Source organism: Lampris incognitus, chromosome 5 (assembly GCF_029633865.1).
Source record: "Lampris incognitus isolate fLamInc1 chromosome 5, fLamInc1.hap2, whole genome shotgun sequence".
NCBI classification, from domain to species: domain Eukaryota; kingdom Metazoa; phylum Chordata; class Actinopteri; order Lampriformes; family Lampridae; genus Lampris; species Lampris incognitus.
Genome location: NC_079215.1, coordinates 34032720 through 34051001, shown reverse-complemented (window position 1 = coordinate 34051001; position 18282 = coordinate 34032720). Strand labels below are relative to the sequence as shown.

General features: G+C 41.3%; 1 protein-coding gene across 1 annotated transcript in view; it reads right to left on the bottom strand.

Annotated features, from left to right (window-relative positions):
* Positions 1-1349: 1349 nt before the first annotated feature.
* The window catches only part of suclg1 (succinate-CoA ligase GDP/ADP-forming subunit alph), a 53014-nt gene continuing 36081 nt past the window's right edge, over positions 1350-18282 (bottom strand). The window contains exons 8-9 of the mRNA XM_056280617.1: positions 10062-10250; positions 1350-1767 (exon numbers count right to left, since the gene is read on the bottom strand). Coding sequence (XP_056136592.1) covers positions 1741-1767; positions 10062-10250 — 216 coding nt within the window. The 3' untranslated portion in view covers positions 1350-1740. The remainder of the gene's footprint in view (positions 1768-10061; positions 10251-18282) is intronic.

Below are 18282 nucleotides of genomic sequence, written 5' to 3'. Positions count from 1 at the left end.
AACCTAACTACAGGTAATCAACTTATGTGAAACAGCTTGAAATTTCTCTTGATAAAGGATTTTTCAAAGAGCCAAGAGCCGCGCCTTTCAAATACAAACTGACACTGAAACATGAATGTCGAGGGTCGATAACCATGTACACCGAATGGGTGTAGCTTCAAAGGTCCTTTATAAGGACAAATGATGGATCAAAAGCATGTGCTTTTTCCCCCACTATGCACTCATTAACACAGGGCATTTCAATTTAAATCCTTTGTTTGGTTTCATGGTATTGAAAAACGTTTCAGCAGCTTTACGGCATGGTGACCCAGTGGTTAGCGCTGTTGCCTCACAGCAAGAAGGTCCTGGGTTCGAACCCCAGGGTTGTCCAACCTTGGGGGTCATCCCAGGTCGTCCTCTATGTGGAGGTTGCATGTTCTTCCCGCGTCCGCGTGGGTTTTCTCCGGGTGCTCCGGTTTCCTCCCACCATCAAAAAGACATGCATGTTAGGGTCAATGCTCTTGTCTGTGCCCCTGACCGAGGCATGGCAAGACGAATTGGAGTTGGTCCCCGGGCGCTACACAGCTAGGATGGGTTAAATGCAGAGAATTTCCCCACGGGATTAATAAAGTAGTTTAAGAAAAAAAAAAAGAAAAAAAGCATCTTCAGTGTGACATCATTTTTGAATAGCTATATCTCATCACTGTCATCTCTCAGAAAGATGTGCTTCTTCTCAGGTCTTGTATCTAATATTAAAACGATTTTTTAAAGTAAACATTTTTTTTAGCAATTCCACTCCGTGTAAAAAGTGTTCTGTAGATGCTTTTAAGAGGTTTGTCAAATCTCTCTCAGATGGATTTGTAGTCTTTAGACCATCAGCTTCCATTCAGTGGTTTATTTCTAAATCTGTTACCTACCTGCTTGTCTTCCTGTACTGGAAGAGGGATCACTCCCTCCAAACTATTCCTCAGGTTTCTCCCATATTTTTGCTGAAAAGGATTTTCTGTGGATTTCTCTCTCAACTAAATCAAGGGTCCAAGGACCGAGGGTGAAGTCCATTTACATTTACTGCATTGACCGATTTCTCACTGTGTGAATGTGAAGCCCTCTGGGAGTCGAACTGTGATTCAGGACTATACAAATAAACCAGACTTAATACATTTTTAATGAGCAGCATGTGAATGTCATGCAAACTCAACATGTGATGGTTCTTGTTGCTTAGACTGCACCGTTACCATCAAGTCCTATGATCTTTATACGCCCTATGGATGAAGACTACAGTTCAGACTTGACAAAACTGTCTGATAAGTCAAGAATACATACTTCTCAAACAAGCTATTTGATAGTATAAACACAACAACACAGCAAAATGATTTAAGAAATACTTCTTATTGAGGTGGACAGCCGTGTGATAGAATGTCATACAGTAGAAGGACAAACAGAGATGAATCACCAAGGTTACCATGGTGTGTCTCAATTCGGGTATTGACTACAAACATATTCTAAAGAACACTTCTACAACAAGATTTTACACTTTGGACAGCAAGCAATGTAGGATATCATTTATACAGTATTATTTATTCTTTCTCTGCATGGAAAGTAAAATGCAATAGCAGTAATTGAAGTTCCATGAGTAAGAAACACTATGTGTGCATGTGACGGCTGCGCTGTCCAGGGTGCGTTGACTGTTAGGCGAGCCACCTCAAGAATCAGGTTGTTCATCTTTGCTTCAGGCAAGGGTGGGATGCCCTCACTCGCAATTTACAACATCTTTCTCTTCTCAAATTCCTGCAAAGATGGACAGCACAAAGTAATATTAAAAAAAAAATGGGTGAGAAAAAATGAGTACGACAGGGTACTGGTTTACTCATGAGGAATTCACACAGCCAGTTTTGAAATTGTTTGCAGATCTGCTGTAGAGGAGAGGAGAGATGGAGGACAGTACTTGAAGACACTGCCTATTTTTTTTTAAAGGTGTGTCATTAAATATCAGTTGTTAGCAGCATAAAACAGCTCAGTGCCATGTGAATAATGAAAAGTATGGTTTTACAAATCTGATTTTTACCATAAAAAAGGAAAAAGACAAGTATGTGTGTGAGCGTTACACTGCAGACACACCCCTTGGTCAAAAGGAGTGATCAGACATTTCAGTTAGTGTTACGCTTGCATCTTTATCAGTCAAGAGTCTAACCAAGTGAAGAGACCGAGGAAAAAAAGCATGATGTCAGTCATTAAATGGGATGTTGCTATTCACATTTCCTAAATATTAAACAGGATTTTACAATAATGGTCCCCTGGTTCCTTTCATTTCACAGGGAAAAAAAAAATAACCCTTTGCAAGTGCCATTTATTAGGTCTACAACGCCCACATATTTTCATGTGAACCCACAGACACTGGAAGTTTACTGCCACCTTGAGGACAAAACCCTTGAAAATATATATTTGGGGGGGGGGGGCAATTGAAATGCTCTTCAGCCTCTCTGCCCATGACATTGAAATGAAAGCGAGGAGAGCGGAAGAGCAGACACCAGAGTGCAGGGCATAGGGATTAAGGAAGTTGTGTTCAGGCACTGATATGCCCATACCCCGTCGACAGGCACTCCCTTGACAGACATGGTGGGGTGAAGCAAGAATGACTGAGGGTCCAGTGTGACGGGACATCTCCAGCGTATATCTAACATGCCCCCTCCCCCCCTTATGGGAAACAGAAAAGGCAAGAAAATGAGAGGGGAAGCCAACGCAAAGGGACCAGTGGGAGAAAAGAAGAGTCAAGAGTCAGGGAATAGGATCCTGCACTTAACTTACGCTTTGATATACTTAGGAATAGAGATGCACCTAGAGACCTACTTTTTTTTAGTTCCGAAACAATTGTGTTTCCTGAATTTGGATATCTGCCAATAGATACAAGAGCTCAGTTTTCTTGATTATTATTACTATTATTATTGTTGTTGTTGTTGGTGGTATAATGTGTAAGGTTACATGAGGCTTTAGTAAACTGAGCACTTCTTATTAAAAGAGCAAAAAATATACAAAAATGCATTACATTTAAACTTATTCTAAAGCAATTTATTTGAATTGTAGTTTAAGTAGGCTTCGCATACAAACTACACGTGCAAATCGCAGGAGTGCAAATAGCCATGGCAACTCCTTCAATGTGTTAACTGACTTACAGTCAAACTGTGCTTTTTTTCCCTCTCTAATTTACCCAAAATAATTCAAATTTTTTTTTAAACAAAAATAACTATTCTGTAGTCATTTCAAGTTAAAATGCCAGAAAGATTTATATCTTTTTGTTGGTGAAGGACATAAAACAACACTGACTAAGTGGTGACCTGGTGTTAAGGTGTCTGGTGATGTACAGCCTGTCTAGCCTGGCAGCACTGACCCTGTTCCCTCAAACCTTTGCCCTTGTGTACTATCTGCTGTTGGATTTTTTATTCTGCAAGCATCAATTAAATCATATTGTGACAATAACTTGGATGAAGTGATGGAAGATTGTAAATGTGGTTCTTCACTTGCTCTGTCCAGTGTGAAATCTGTGGTGCAACTCCAATCCCCACCCATGTCTGTGTATTTCCTGAAGAAAAATTATATCTAAATGTTTGAGTGCAAAAATCAAAAAGTAACTGCTCTCATCTGCCTACCTCTCCCTCATTAATTTTAAAGACCCAAAACTTAAAGTCTGCACAGGGAAAATAAGGATCAAAAACAGAAAAACAAACAAATGGGACGGATAGAAAGAAAATAATAACACCCCGTGATTCACTACAATTATTTGTTAGTTTTTTGTCTTTTAGTGTCCTTCCCTTTCTTGTGAACAGGTGTTTTTTTCTTAAGGTGGTGACATGCTTTCTTAAACGATAATGCCTTTTTCCATCTAATAAGTCAAACCCTACAAGTTTTTGCAGTGCTGTGACACTTTTGAGAAATTTAGCTGCACTCAGAAAATATTTACTTTGACATGCCTTATACATGCTCAATAATGCTCAATAATTACTTTGACACACATGCCAAAAGTTTCCTCCAAAAAATTTTTTTTGATTTCTTCCGAAGTGTACAGTTCACTGGTTGGTTGCTGGAAATCTGTTACTGTGCCATCTGAGTCAGAATCATACTCCATTTCATCATCATCCCCCTGGCTCTTAGTGACAGGCGGGTCCACTGCCTCCTCCTCCCCATCCCTCTGCACCTCCTGCCTGGGCTCGGCTGCAGCAGCTGCCAGGGAGGTTACGCACGCAGCAGCACCATTAACTCCATACACACTGGGTCCCTCTAATACAGTTACTACGTCATCTGTGGCCATTTTATCTTTCCCTGAATCACTAAGGAGTTTAGGAGACTCAAAGTTTACATTTTGTGAGGTTTCACTTCTTTCCCCGCAGCCATTAGCCTCATTACTCCCCCTTGCCTCCTCGCTACTCCCCTCTGCTTCAGCCGCCTGGTCGGCGGCTTCTGCACCCTCCATTTCCCACTCTCTTTGAGGGCAAGTGAAGCACTTGTGTCCCACATCCCTACACTCAAAACACTTAATATTACCTGAACGTACATATACCATTTTGGCTATGGGCTTAAATTTGCATTATTACATATTTGTAATTCATAAAAACATCAGACTATGGACTCTGGATCAGTATGTTGTGGATCGGTAATGTCAGTCCGATATCCAATGAGTGAATTATGTCAGTATCGGCACCCGATACCGATACTAGATTGGTCCCAACTCTACCTAGGAAGCGGTAATTTGAGAGTACAAGAGACAAATCACAGACATGGGAAAATAGAAAAGGTGCTCTGTATGAAACTAAAAGGGAGATGCAGAGAAGAGGTCAACAGAGAGGGCTCAATAAGACCCAAGAGAAAGACAGGGAGTGAAATAAAGAAAATAAGTGCCGCTCAAAAGAATGATTGAAAAGACTTGAGTAGACTGAAATTGCAAAAAGTAGAAAACCCGAAAGAAAGGCCCACCATGTACAAGAAAACAATGATGGTAGGTCCTTTGCAGCTGGAGCCAAATGTCCAAAAAATTCAGGTTTGTTGAAACCACTATGATGACTTCCATAAGCAAAAGAAAGCCAAAGCACAAAAATAAGTGCGTTTGTACAAATTACATTTTCTCTCCATTGCAACTGTTAATTTGATCATCTGCACTAAGGATAACACTAGGGCTGTACAATTAATCGCATATTAATGCAGATTTCGATATTGGCTTTCACTATTTATTGATCATGACTGGGGTGATTATTCATGCTGGGTTTAGCTTGCTCTAGTGTGAAGCAAGTATTATACTAATTTGAAGATTTGAATGTTTATTTATTTGCAGATTTATGAAACACATTATGAATGTGAAGAGTTTTCTGTCGATTTAAAATGCTCAATAAAACAATTCCATTCCCCAAAATGGGCGAATACTCATGACAAATAAATGTGATTGCAATATTTAGCAAAATAATCGTGATTATCATTTTAGCCATAATTGTGCAGCCGTAGGTAACAGCAGAACCCCCCCCCCCGCTTTTTTTTCTCCCCAATTGTATCCGACCAATTGACCTTTCGCAAAGTCCCGCCCCCCTTAGTAGTTACTGTTGCCATGCCCTTCAAGCATTTCAAAACCATCCAGGAAGTAGCCGGAAAACACCAAAACATGAAGGAAGAAATCAGCGCATTCCCAGAGAAAATAAGAGATGTATTTTGGAGTAATTCATCCTTAATATCATCCCGTGAAAGGCAGAAGGGGTTACAGTATGCGGTGGCGGGATACATTCTGAATATTAAAAGTAAAACTGACTTGCGTGGACTCCGGGCTGCCGGGTGCGACTGTAATTGAGCGTAAAGCTTACCGGTCGCAATCAAAGAATGAGAAACCCCATCAACTAATTCTGAAACACATTGTGGACCAATTGTGCTCTTGCACTGTAGGGTAAGTTACATATTTCAGCTATTATTGGTATATTTTTAATAATCCATTGTCAACATCACCATATTATAGTGTTGATTTTGGCCAAGGTTCCCCATAGAGTTCTTTTATCCCCAGCTTTTTCGGGGGTACTGTATGGGCTCCTGGGGGTCACAGGGCGGCCAGGGCCATGCCCCACGGCCGGGGGAACCGCCCCATGATTTGTTTTTTTTACCTTCGGACCAGAACCGGTATTTTCAATAAAATAAGGCAAACGAGATGCCTCCGCGGGCGGGATGACTTTTCCGAACGGCCGGTCCCCACCTGGAGCTCACAGAGGGGGAGAAACGTTTAAAATAGGCCGGATATGAGGAGGTCAGACTGGCCAGAGACCATCCCAGCCAACCCTCTCCGTGGGTCTTTATGCTCTGAAATGAAAGGTGGAACCTGGCTAACCTGTGACTAGCATAACAAAGTTATGTTAGTGGGCTAGCTATCATTAGCTATCATTAAATTAGGTATCTCTGGCCACAGACTAAGCTGGTTACGTTCATTTAATAATGTTATTTTGTTTGTCAGTAATACGTTGATATGTTAATAATGGTAATAATCATTGTGTGGGTAAAAGTAACAGTAATAATACGTTAGCTGTATTAGCTATCAATAATAGCTAGGAGCAAGCTTAGCTTGGAGCAGGCAGGTATTTTCGTTGATTTTGGATGGATTAAGCTGGCCATGGGGTCTGTTATACTGCGAAATCCATTGCTGACATTGCGCTTCTTGCGTTCTGGGTTTCGGGAAGGGAAAGAAAATTACACCCCCTCCAAACTTTTCAGATATCTAGTATCCGATTTGTAGATCCCATAGGCACACCGTTTCAGCATTTTGCTGTGTGTTTGAAAGCTTGACGGACCTCCCTCACATAGAAACCGTTGCTAAGGTAGGATTGGACAAGCACCGTTCTGGGGCGGTACTTTGCGAAAGGTCAATTACCCCACTATTCCAAACCATCCCGGTCGCTGCTCCACTTCCTCTGTGGATCCGAGTAGGGCTGCAGACTACCACATGCCTCCTCCGATACATGTGGAGTCGCCAGCCGCTTCTTTTCACCTGACAACGAAGAGTTCCGCCAGGGGGACATAGCGCGTGGGAGGATCACGGTATTTCCCCCCCCTAAACAGGCGCCCCGACCAACCAGAGGAGGCGCTAGTGCAGCAACCAGGACACAAATCCACATCCAGCTTCCCACCCGCAGACACGGCCAATTGTGTCCGCAGGGATGCCCGACCAAGCTGGACGTAACATGGGGATTCGAACTGCCTATCCCTGTGCTGGTAGGCAATAGAATAGACCACTACGCCAAAAAAAAAGACAAAAAGAAAAAATTAATCTCTAGAAAATAAATATCCTTGCCATTGAGATCTTCTCTTGGCAAAAATGGCTGAAAAACATAATGCCTCCTTCACGTGATCTGAATTGTTAAAATTGTTTTTTTGCAAGTTTTGACCTTTAGGAATAAAGGGTTACAGAGGTGTGGCATAGGATGCATGTGCTTGACATTAAGGTTATCCTGCTGCCCACACCAAAACCTATTGTTTATATGCTCTCCTCCCTCATGTACTAGCCTCATAATACTGGCGGTCAATGAGATTGACAGAGATGTATGAACACAATGAGCTGCATTATTAAACAGAGAATGCGTTTTTCATCATTACACACAATGATTATGAATTTAACTTTGAGGACAAACATGTGTGAATCGATATGTGTGCATCTGTGCCAACAGTGCTAATGGAAGTATAAGATGATGAATGGGTGTAATACACTCTTTCACTTTTTATACATCTTGTTATAATAGTGGGACCTTGGTGATAAATGGAGATAAAGAGACGATGGCATGAAGCTCACCACTGTAAACAAACCTTTATTAATTTCTCCCTTTCTTGGTTGATTTTCTTTTTTGCACATAATACATTCATTCTCACCTTTACTATTTTCCAGGAAAAATTAATTATTATGTGCAGTAACCCACAGGGATCTTTCTTACAACAATTAATATAATGATGGGATGGTTAATGAGAACCAAGAAAAACCCACAGTAACCATCCCTAACCAATATTTCAAAGTACAACTAGGTTAGCTTTTCCATGATTTTCACTAGTCGTGAGATCAAATGATTACAGCAAAAAGTGGTTCCTCAATAAATGAGTGTTTCTATTGACAGAATAATGTATGTAACTGTTGGTTTTAAACTTAATGTCACAATCGAGAAATTGATTGATTGACAAATTCTCCCTGACAATAAAATAGGTTACTTTCTCGATGTCATTAATGTCACCCTAATAATGTCACCCCAAGAAAAATTAAGAAATGTTCTTACACATGCATAAAATAAATTATTTCATCATTGCATTTCCCATGTGTTGCATTCTAAGGACAATAGATGGCAGAAGACTGATGGAAAGAGAGAAACTGAAAACACAACAAAGGCATTCAAGATAAAGTGAGCAAGACGGCCCTATGCTATAGAGGCCTGCATTTGACTCGATAAGTTTGATGAATACTTTGTACACCTAACTGCTGAGACTTTTCAAAGTTTTAATGGAATTAAGGTTAAAATGGACACAAAAATGTCACGTGTATGACCTATGGATATACGTAGCTGATTGTTTGGGGAAATATATGCTTGGTCATTTGATAAAGGTTCAGCTATTCAATATACTGATTTATAGCTGTATATTTATATGCATGAATATTTCTATAAATACAGTTTTTGTTTTTGTAAGCCCTTCCACTTATAGGTACAATCAGGAAGTTGTTTCCTCTAGTGATGATTTTGATGAGCAGTAGCAACCGAAAACAACAATGGCAAATTTTGTTCTCTCTTACACAAATGTCTGTCACAGACCTGCACCCCCATGTCCCATCCCCTTGTGCAACAGTGACCTGAGAACGAAGCCACTAACACTTACGACGTCTCACAGTTTTACAAGCTATCTAACAGAGATCCTGCAGAAATGTCAAGCGAAGGGGTAATTGTGTCGTAAAACACTGTACAATATTTAAAACTTTGGCTATATTTTTAATGATAGTGATCCTTACCTGTCCAACACTAGCACGGCCAGCTCAGCATCAGTTTTTATGACATTATTGTCACCAAGTTTCCGCCACCTCTCAAATGTGATTTCTATATTTATTCTACTTTTGGAGCAAAATTTATCATGTAATTTTTCTTTTATTTATTTATTTATTTATGTATTTATTTGCCGAATGATGAGGCTTTTTGGAGTCCTTAGAATTTTGTCCCAAAGTTGGCTCCTCCATATTGAAAAGTTGAAACGCACAGTGAGATAAACGTGTAGTTTTGTGAAAAAGTGTTGGATTGTAATGGCAGGGCGCCCTCTACTGGTTTGTTTATAGAAATACAGGTTCCAGGCCGAAATGCAGGTTTTGAAAGACTGAAATCTCAGCATCTGCCAAAGCTATCGTTTTGCTATTTGGTTTAGATCAGCAGCTCTTTCAAACCCACGATACATGCTGGTCATTTGTTATGATTAAGTCAAAATTATACATGAACACAAAAAAATCCAGAATTCAGAATACCAAAGTATTCTCTTCTTTGATATGGTAAATCTTAACACCATATCATGTTTACAATGAGCCAGATAAGAACTTATTCTGATTTAGAGAACCCTGGGTAAGACCAGAATAATAACCAAGACATTATGGCACATAAAAACCCTATTCAGCTAGATTGTTTTTTTCTGCGTATCCTGCACAAGCTTGAATTTGCAGAGTAATTATGGGAACAATTCAGCAATTATATCAAAACATGGCAGCAAACCATGGAGAAATTAGATTATCTAACTTCTCGAACTAACAAGACACAGATCTGTGTGTGTCAGTAAGGAAATGTGCCCAGTGGCTTGGATGGCAGTTGCCATCGCAATTCTTTTAAGATCACTTGCATCTTTTTCATCATGGTAGCAAAAAGGTAGAAAAAAAGTTGGCCTTGAGAAATGTTGTTTGAGTGGCAAAGGGATGAAGGAATTAGCAAACTGGGACGTTAAAGACATGTAACAGGTTAACCCTAAACCAAGACCTTAACCGGGATATGAGCTACTATCTTTCTTTACCATTTGCGCTGAATAGGAAGAGGTTAGCCACTGCATAAATAATATGGCCTTACCTTGAACATAGTACTGCCTAGCTGGGCAGGAGACATGCTGACTACAACCCCGGCTGAATGGAGGGCTGCAATCTTCTCTTTGGCTCCACCCTTGCCTCCAGCGATAATGGCACCAGCATGGCCCATTCTACGGCCAGGGGGTGCAGTAAGACCCGCAATGAATGAAACCACAGGTTTGGCCTTGGCACCCTACAAAGAGTATCAAGGAAGAGGAGAGAGATGAGGCAAAATTTAGAGGAAAATCAGGTGAAGGGATCAAACAAATTAAAATCATGAAGGACAGGGAAGTAGAAGAAAATGAGAAGTCAATTTTAAAAAATAAATAAATAACCAAAACAAAAATCAAAATGTGAAGGTACAAAGGGAAAGAGAATGAACATAACACAATAAGAGTTTTGTTATCTCTGCCAGGCAGTAGCCTGGAAGGGATTATGCGTTTGGTCGTGTGTATCCGTGTGTGGCCTGTGTGTGTGTGTTCACAGCTAATCTCGCATACTGCTGGACCTACCAGCCTAAAATTCTTTATGCAGTTATGAGTGTATGATGAAGAACCTCTCGTGGTTGTGGTGATAAAAAGCCTTTGAAAAGGCGTCCAGGTAGCATGGTGGTCTATTCTGTTGCATACCAACACGGGGATCGTTGGTTTGAATTCCCGTGTTGCCTCCTGCTTGGTCGGGCGTCCCTACAGACACAATTGGCCGTGTCTGCGGGTGGGAAGCCGGATGTGGGTATGTGTCCTGGTCACTGCACTAGCGCCTCCTCTAGTTGGTCGGGGCACCTGTTCAGGGGGGAGGGGAACTGGGGAGAATAACGTGATTCTCCCACGTGCTACGTCCCGCTGGTGAAACTCTTCACTGTCAGGTGAAAAGAAGTGCCTGGCGACTCCACATGTATCAGGGGAGGCATTTGGTAGTCTGCAGTCCTCCCCAGATTGACAGAGGGGGTGGCGCAGCGACCGGGACGGCTCGAAAGAGTGGGGCAATTGGTCAAGTACAATTGGGGATAAAAAAAAAAACCTTTGAAAAACATTTGTTCTCGCTATCACCACTCCCTCTTTTCATTCATTCTCTCACTCGACTGACTAACGCTGCTCTTTGTCACTGCCCGATCTGAGTCACCTGTGTGCATGCACAACTCCCATCTATGGTTGAGTCAGATCAGGCAGCAACAGTATCAAAACAAAAACATTATGTATTTGAGTATGAGTCTTGAAAGTAGATGAGAAGTCGATCATATCTCGCAAGTCAGCAAATCATTCATGGCTGATCTCAACATAGGAAAACTGGGGGAACACTGGATGAACCAAAAATAATTTGCCTTATTCACCTTACTACCGCACGGAAGTGCCATTTTCACCAACGTTAAAACTCCACAACAAAAATACTATTTCAAGAGCAAGATTAAACACAGCCACAGCTGGAAATCATCAGAATCAGAATCAACTACATTGGCCAAGTGTGCCTATACACACGAGGAATTTGACTCCTGTTCACAGCAGCTTCTAGCACTTGCATACATCACTCACACACACAAAAAAGAAGGAAAAAAAAACAAACAAAAATAAATAAATGGAACAACAACAGGACATAGGAGGCAAGAATGTATGCACAACAGGTATGTCACTACTATACAGAGTTTTGTTATGGCTGAATAGTAAACAACCTATGCCCATATATTATACCATATTGCTTATACACTATGTTGCCCATACACTATACCATATACCAATACCACAACTCATCATGCCCATATACAATTACATATACTCACACTACTACTACTACTACTACTACTACTACTACTACTATTTTCGGCTGCTCCCGTTAGGGGTCGCCACAGCGGCTCATCCATTTCCATTTCTTCCTGTCTTCTGCATCTTCCTCTGTCACACCAGCCACCTGCATGCCTTCCCTCACCACATCCATAAACCTCCTCTTTGGCCTTCTTCTTTTCACTATATTATCTTTTTTACCAAAAGTATACATTATATATTCACCTATCATCCACCACACAACTACATACTATAATATATGCCTATGTTACAACCACAACAATAACAGCAATATTTTATAATCAGTATACAGCAGTTGTATGTGTATTTATAATTGTACATTTGTACTGCACAAACATTTGTATTGCACATCTGGTTTAAAGATGTAGCGCACATCGTAGATATGTAGGTGAGGCATCTTGACCAGAGGGGGGTATTTACAGAGTGTCATATTTACATAATAAGTGTCTATTCTTGCACCATGCTGTTAAGTGTTCATGAGAGAGATGGCCTGTGGGAAACAACTGTTCCTATGTCTGGTGGTTTTGGTGCACATCACTCTGTAGCGCTTGCCAGAGGGTAGGAGTTCAAACAGACTGTGTCCTGGGTGTGTGTGTGTGTGTGTGTGTGTGTGTGTGTGTGTGTGTGTGTGTGTGTATGTGTGTGTGTATGTGTGTGTGTGTGTGGGGGGGGGGGGGTCTATGCTGATTCTGCCCACCCATTTCCGGGCTCTAGAGTTGTACAAGTCCTGCAGAGTGGGCAGGGGAGTGCCAATGATTTTTTTTTGTGCTGCAAAAATCGATTCAATTCAATTCAATTTATTGTCATTAAAAACAATGTGCAAGCACATGTTAAAAAGGAAATGAGGGACCTCCTCTTTGTCATCAAATCATCTCAGTAGCTACAATAAAACATTTCCCATGGCTGAGCGATGTTTTTTTACTGTTGTTTTACAAATGAAAGTCAAACAGCAGAGCAGCCATTCACCTTCATTAATTTTATATAATGAAAATGGCAACAGTTTAAATTCTTTTTATAAGTTAACATTTAACATCTTTTTATAAGATCTTTGACATTATGATAGACTGATCTCTCATTTAATGTCAGACTTGGTCGCTATCATGCAAGGGTCTGCCTAGGAGGCTGAACAACCACAGACTGACAGGCAAAACGTTTTTATTAGGTAGATTTTTTTAGCGCGAGCGCTGCATATCAAAAAGTTTTTTCCTCCATATTTCCCATTCAATCAACTTGGGTGTTGCACAGAAGTGTTATAATGGCAGGAAAAACACTGTTTTTTCTGTGTGTGTGTGTGTGTGTGTGTGTGTGTGTGCGCGCACGCATGTATTTCCCTTCTCCTGATAGGCGAAAAAGGTGGTGGTTTGTCACTAAGTTCGAACACCAAAGAAGGGGAGATACGTACAACTGGAGTGCACTCCTCTGGTTGAATTTTTCTCTCCATGCACCAACGATTTCTATATTCATTAGAAATTAAAACACTCGCACCGTGTCCTCACATTTCCAAACCCCTGTGCATTATTAAAACATAGGGTCAATCAGGCCATTAAATTGCATTGGTGGGTATGTGACCAGATAGGGACTCTGGAGCCTCTAGCCATTTCATATCATCTCATTTCTGTAATGGTAATTAGTCATGCGGGCACTGATTAGCCCAGTGCATATCTGTGCTGCATGCTCACTGATGGATAGCTACATTCAACAGTTGAAATCGTTTCCAAGGTGACGAGAGCTAATATTTCATCTTTGGTAATAACATCATAATCTGAAGTGAGTCAGAGTGTGTGTGCATGTGTGTGTGTGTGTATAGGTGTGTTTGTGTACGTATGTGGGCAATATCCAATCTCAGGAATATCATCATAAATGTACCATCATTGTGGGGGATGACAGTGCACACACACACACACACACACACACACTCACACACACACACAGACACACACACACACACACACACACACACACACACACACACACACACACACACACACACACACACAAACAAACACACAAACAAACAAATACAATCTGTCCCGAGCAAGCCTGTGCCTCACTTGATAGACTGTCTTTGAAAGCTCAACAAGTGATGTGTTTAACAACCACAGTAAGGTCCCTTAAGGGGCCGTTGTACTTCTGTTTCCATTTTTAAATCTAACCGAGAAAAGGGGATATCTTCTGAAGGAAGTGTGTGTGTTTGCTGAGTGTTACTTTTCTGTAAGATTTTTGCTTTTAGGTATTTTAGCTGTTATTAGACAGGTTAGCAACAGACAAAAAAATACAAGCTGGAGAAGGGAAAAACCTTTGACGCTGCATTCCACTATTCATTTTTATGGGGAAGATGTTTCAATTTTAAACTTCAACTTCTCAGAAAGATATCTATTTTGATGTCTGATGTACAAGAACTGTAGGGGGAGTTGCAGTGAGAAAAAGTGTGGTGAGGAGGATGAGGACAGAGACAAAAAGGGAGAAAGAAGCAGCAGCAATAGTGTGTTTTGCTTAATTGCTAGCTCACTGATGAGAGCACAGAGATGCTAGGAACAAGAGATGGCAGCTGTTAATATAAACTGGCAATGGCACTGGATAATTGTTTAGGCACTACCAGCCAATCTGCTCATCAGCCAAGACACGTTTAAATACACCTTGTCTATTACCATACAGCTAATGAGTTATTGTTAACACTTGGACAGCAAACCTGAAAATTGGGCTGCAATTAAAACCCAACAGAAGAGTGAAAAGAAGTAGGGCGATATCATTGGTAGGTGCTCTAGCTCTAAATTTATTTCATGCACTGGTCTCTCTCCATCAATGGTTTTGTCCCCTCCATTTTGACTGAAAAAAACCTCCCCTTGTTTGAATCAAGTCTTAAATCTAACTGAACACCATAAGATTTAATTATTCTATTAATCCCTGCCTCCCTTGATACAAAGTAATAACAGTGCACAAAAGACGAGGATTCATATTACAATTCCCATTTCCTGTCTTTTGTCTGCGGAAAGCCAACATTTTAAAACAATACATGTACATGTACACCAAGTCAAAGGTTCATCTTTAGAAGATTAAAATTTAAAACTAGGGATCCACCGATTATCGGTATGGCCGATTATCGGCTTAGATATTCTTCATTTTTCATATTATCGTTATCGGCATATTTTTATCGGCCTGCCGATTAAAAAAAAGTCCGCTGCGCAACATGCGCGCCTCTGACGCAGCCTTCAGTCTTCCGAAGTACAGCACAACACTCTCTCCAACAACTCAAACACAGAAGAGAAGCATCGAGGAGTCCGACCACTTTTCTAAGGTAAGAGGAGCATGCCAGACGCCACAAAACCCACTGGGTTGGTAAGAAAAGCATGTCATAAAGTTAGTTACAAAACTCACTCCGTAACATTAGTTTCTCGGTTTCTCTCCCCCATCCACACACACCAAAGAGCATAACATCCGTCTGACATGAACTCAGCAACAGGTTGTCAGTTCAAACAGAGAACACAATTTCCACTGCTGTGCTTAACCTTCAAATGTGACTAGGCCAAAATAAAAAAAGCTATGTGATGTTTTAGTTACATACAGTGTTATTGTCAGTGTTGTGCATGAATGCGTGGTATCATGTACAACATATTTTGATGTCACATACATCTTTAAACCCAGATGACGATGTCGGGTGGTAACGTGTTGCTAAAAGGCAAGGCAAGTTTGTTTGTATAGCACCTTATCATCGCAGAGATCATTCAAAGTGCTTTACAGGCAAAAGATTGAAGAAAAAAAAAGCTACCCAATTTCTCCTCGGGGATGAATAAAGTTTCACTGCCACAAATATTATTTGTGTCATTGTTCGATGTGTTTTGTTCGCATATATTGTTTATCTAGTTTATATTCATGATTATTGACTCATTTTGTATTAAAACTACACAGGAAGTATGGTTACGTTCTATGTTGTACACGGGCACAATTAGTTGTTGCAATTTCCTCCAAGAAACGTGAAGCAGGAGAATTTTTTTTTACTCCGCTTAAAAGTTTGAGTTTAAAAGTGATATTGCTTTGCCCGTTTTAAGATTTTGTTTGTTCAAGTGGACTCATTCCTTCTTGTTTGTGTGCAGTCAGCGAGGTACGTTCATTTACGTGTTTTATGTTTCATCGCCCATACTTAAAGTTAGGTTTCTAGTCTGTGTGTGATATGAAGGCGTGCTTATTCTGTATTGTCATGTGTTTGAACAGTTCGACGGTGGATTTGATGACGGCGATGTTGAATGAAGTACAATTAAGATGAATAAATCCATCAGTAACAGACTAACCATTGTGTCGTATATTTCCTGGAGGGAGTGATATAAAGTATTTCTGATTCTGATTCAAAGTGGTATCATGTACCACATACTTTGATGTCATATACAACATCGTAAATCCCAAACAATGACGTCGGGTGGTAACGCACTGCTAAAAGAGCGGTGGTCATTATGACCATTTTGGATTTTCAAAGTTTAATAATTTTGTAAAAAAAAAAGGAAAAAAGATTGTTGTGTAGTCGGTTCATTCATTGTTCATGCATTGCAATACCACCACGCCACCAGAGGGCGCAGTAGCCTAATGATTGTTGCTGAGTGTAGTACGGTGCTGAGGGTGATGAAGAAGTGAGATAAAAAGAAAGGAGTTGAAAACGTACGGTGCTCGTCTCTTGCCTCGTTATTATTTTACAGCTATACTAATGTGATAAAGTCTAGTATAGGACAAATTGGCGACGAGAAATGGCGACTGCAGCTGTGCCCTTACCTGCTTTATTTCTGCCGTGTGCCGGACAACCTACAATTCCGTTCGACATGTGGGCTAGGATGTTCGAGAACTATCTGCTAGCCATTGATGCGGATGGTGATGACTGGCCAGACACGAGGTTACGTGCACTTCTTTTACATTGTCTGGGTACAGAGAGCCAGCGTGTGTTTTATACACTTGCAAATGCAGGTAGGACTTACAAAGAAGCGATGATGGCACTGCGTGCACACTTCAACCCAGCCATAAATGTTGTGGTGGAACGTCATAAGTTCAGACAGAGAATACAGAGACCGCAGGAGTCCATTACAGAGTACGTTGCCGCGCTGCGCGAGTTTGCCACAACATGTGGGTTTGACAACAATAGAGACGAAATGATACGTGATCAGATCATCGAGCATATCCATTGTGCAAAGATACGCGAGAGACTGCTAGGACAAACAGATGCAAATTTGACACTTGAAAAAACACTCCAGATTGCATGCCAGGCGGAAGCTGCCATCGGGTATGCGCGCACGCTAGGTTCAGAGTCCCAGGTTCCCGTGCAAGCTGTAACGGCGAAGCCTAAACGTCCATTCAAAAATAAAGGGAAATACAACCACTCTGCAGAGCCTGCAAACGCCACTCCAAGACAGGACAGATGCTGTTTTAGGTGTGGGTCGTCTACTCATCTTGCAAATGCTCCAGACTGCCCTGCCCTGAAAATGACTTGTCGGAAATGCAATAAAGTAGGTCATTTTGCCAAAGTTTGTAAATCTTCTGAAAGGTCAGGTGAAAAGTCTTCCAAAAAAGTAGGTGAAGTTGTTGTGCAAGTGCTGGGAATTAATGCAACCCAACCAGCTCAGAAAATATCATGTGAAGTGACTATTAATGCCAAGTCAACTTCTTGCCCAGTAGAGCTAGTGGTGGATACGGGCGCTGCTGTGTCCATCATTCCTGAACCCGTCTACAGAGAGCATTTCAGCGATGTGCCCCTGACAGAACCAGAGGTTAAGTTAGTGTCATATACAAAGTCAGACATCCCAGTCAGTAGTAGGCTGTCTATCAGCTACAGTGCAACACGAAGATACTACAGTTCCGGCTACACTATACATTGTGAAAAAGACAGGTACCGCTGTCTTGGGGATGGACTTATTCAGGGCACTGAGACTTTCTATAGTAAATAATACTGTGCTCTCAACTGCGGCTCCAGTGACAGAGGTTAAAACTGGACCAGTGAAACTGGGCTTAGCCAAGGGTTTTGTCCACCGTGTTAAAGTGAAGGAGGGCAATGAAGCAGTACAGCCCGTCCAACAGAAGCTGAGGAGACTTCCCCTCTCCGTGAGACAAGCTGTCTCCACAGAACTTGAGAGACTGTTAGAAATGGACGTGATAGAGAGGATTGATGCATCTCCATGGGTTTCACCCATCGTGGTCACGCGACGGAAGAACGGTGCGGTGAGACTGTGCGTGGACTTACGTGAGCCTAACAAGGCTATAGTGATGGACAGTTACCCACTTCCACACATGGATGACTTGTTCTCCAAGATGAGCCGTGCTACTGTATATTCTTCCATAGATCTCGCAAACGCATATCATCAAGTCCTTTTAGCACCAGAAAGCCAGGACTTAACCGCATTCATAACGCACGATGGACTTTTCAGGTTCAAACGGGTCCCATACGGGCTGTGCTCC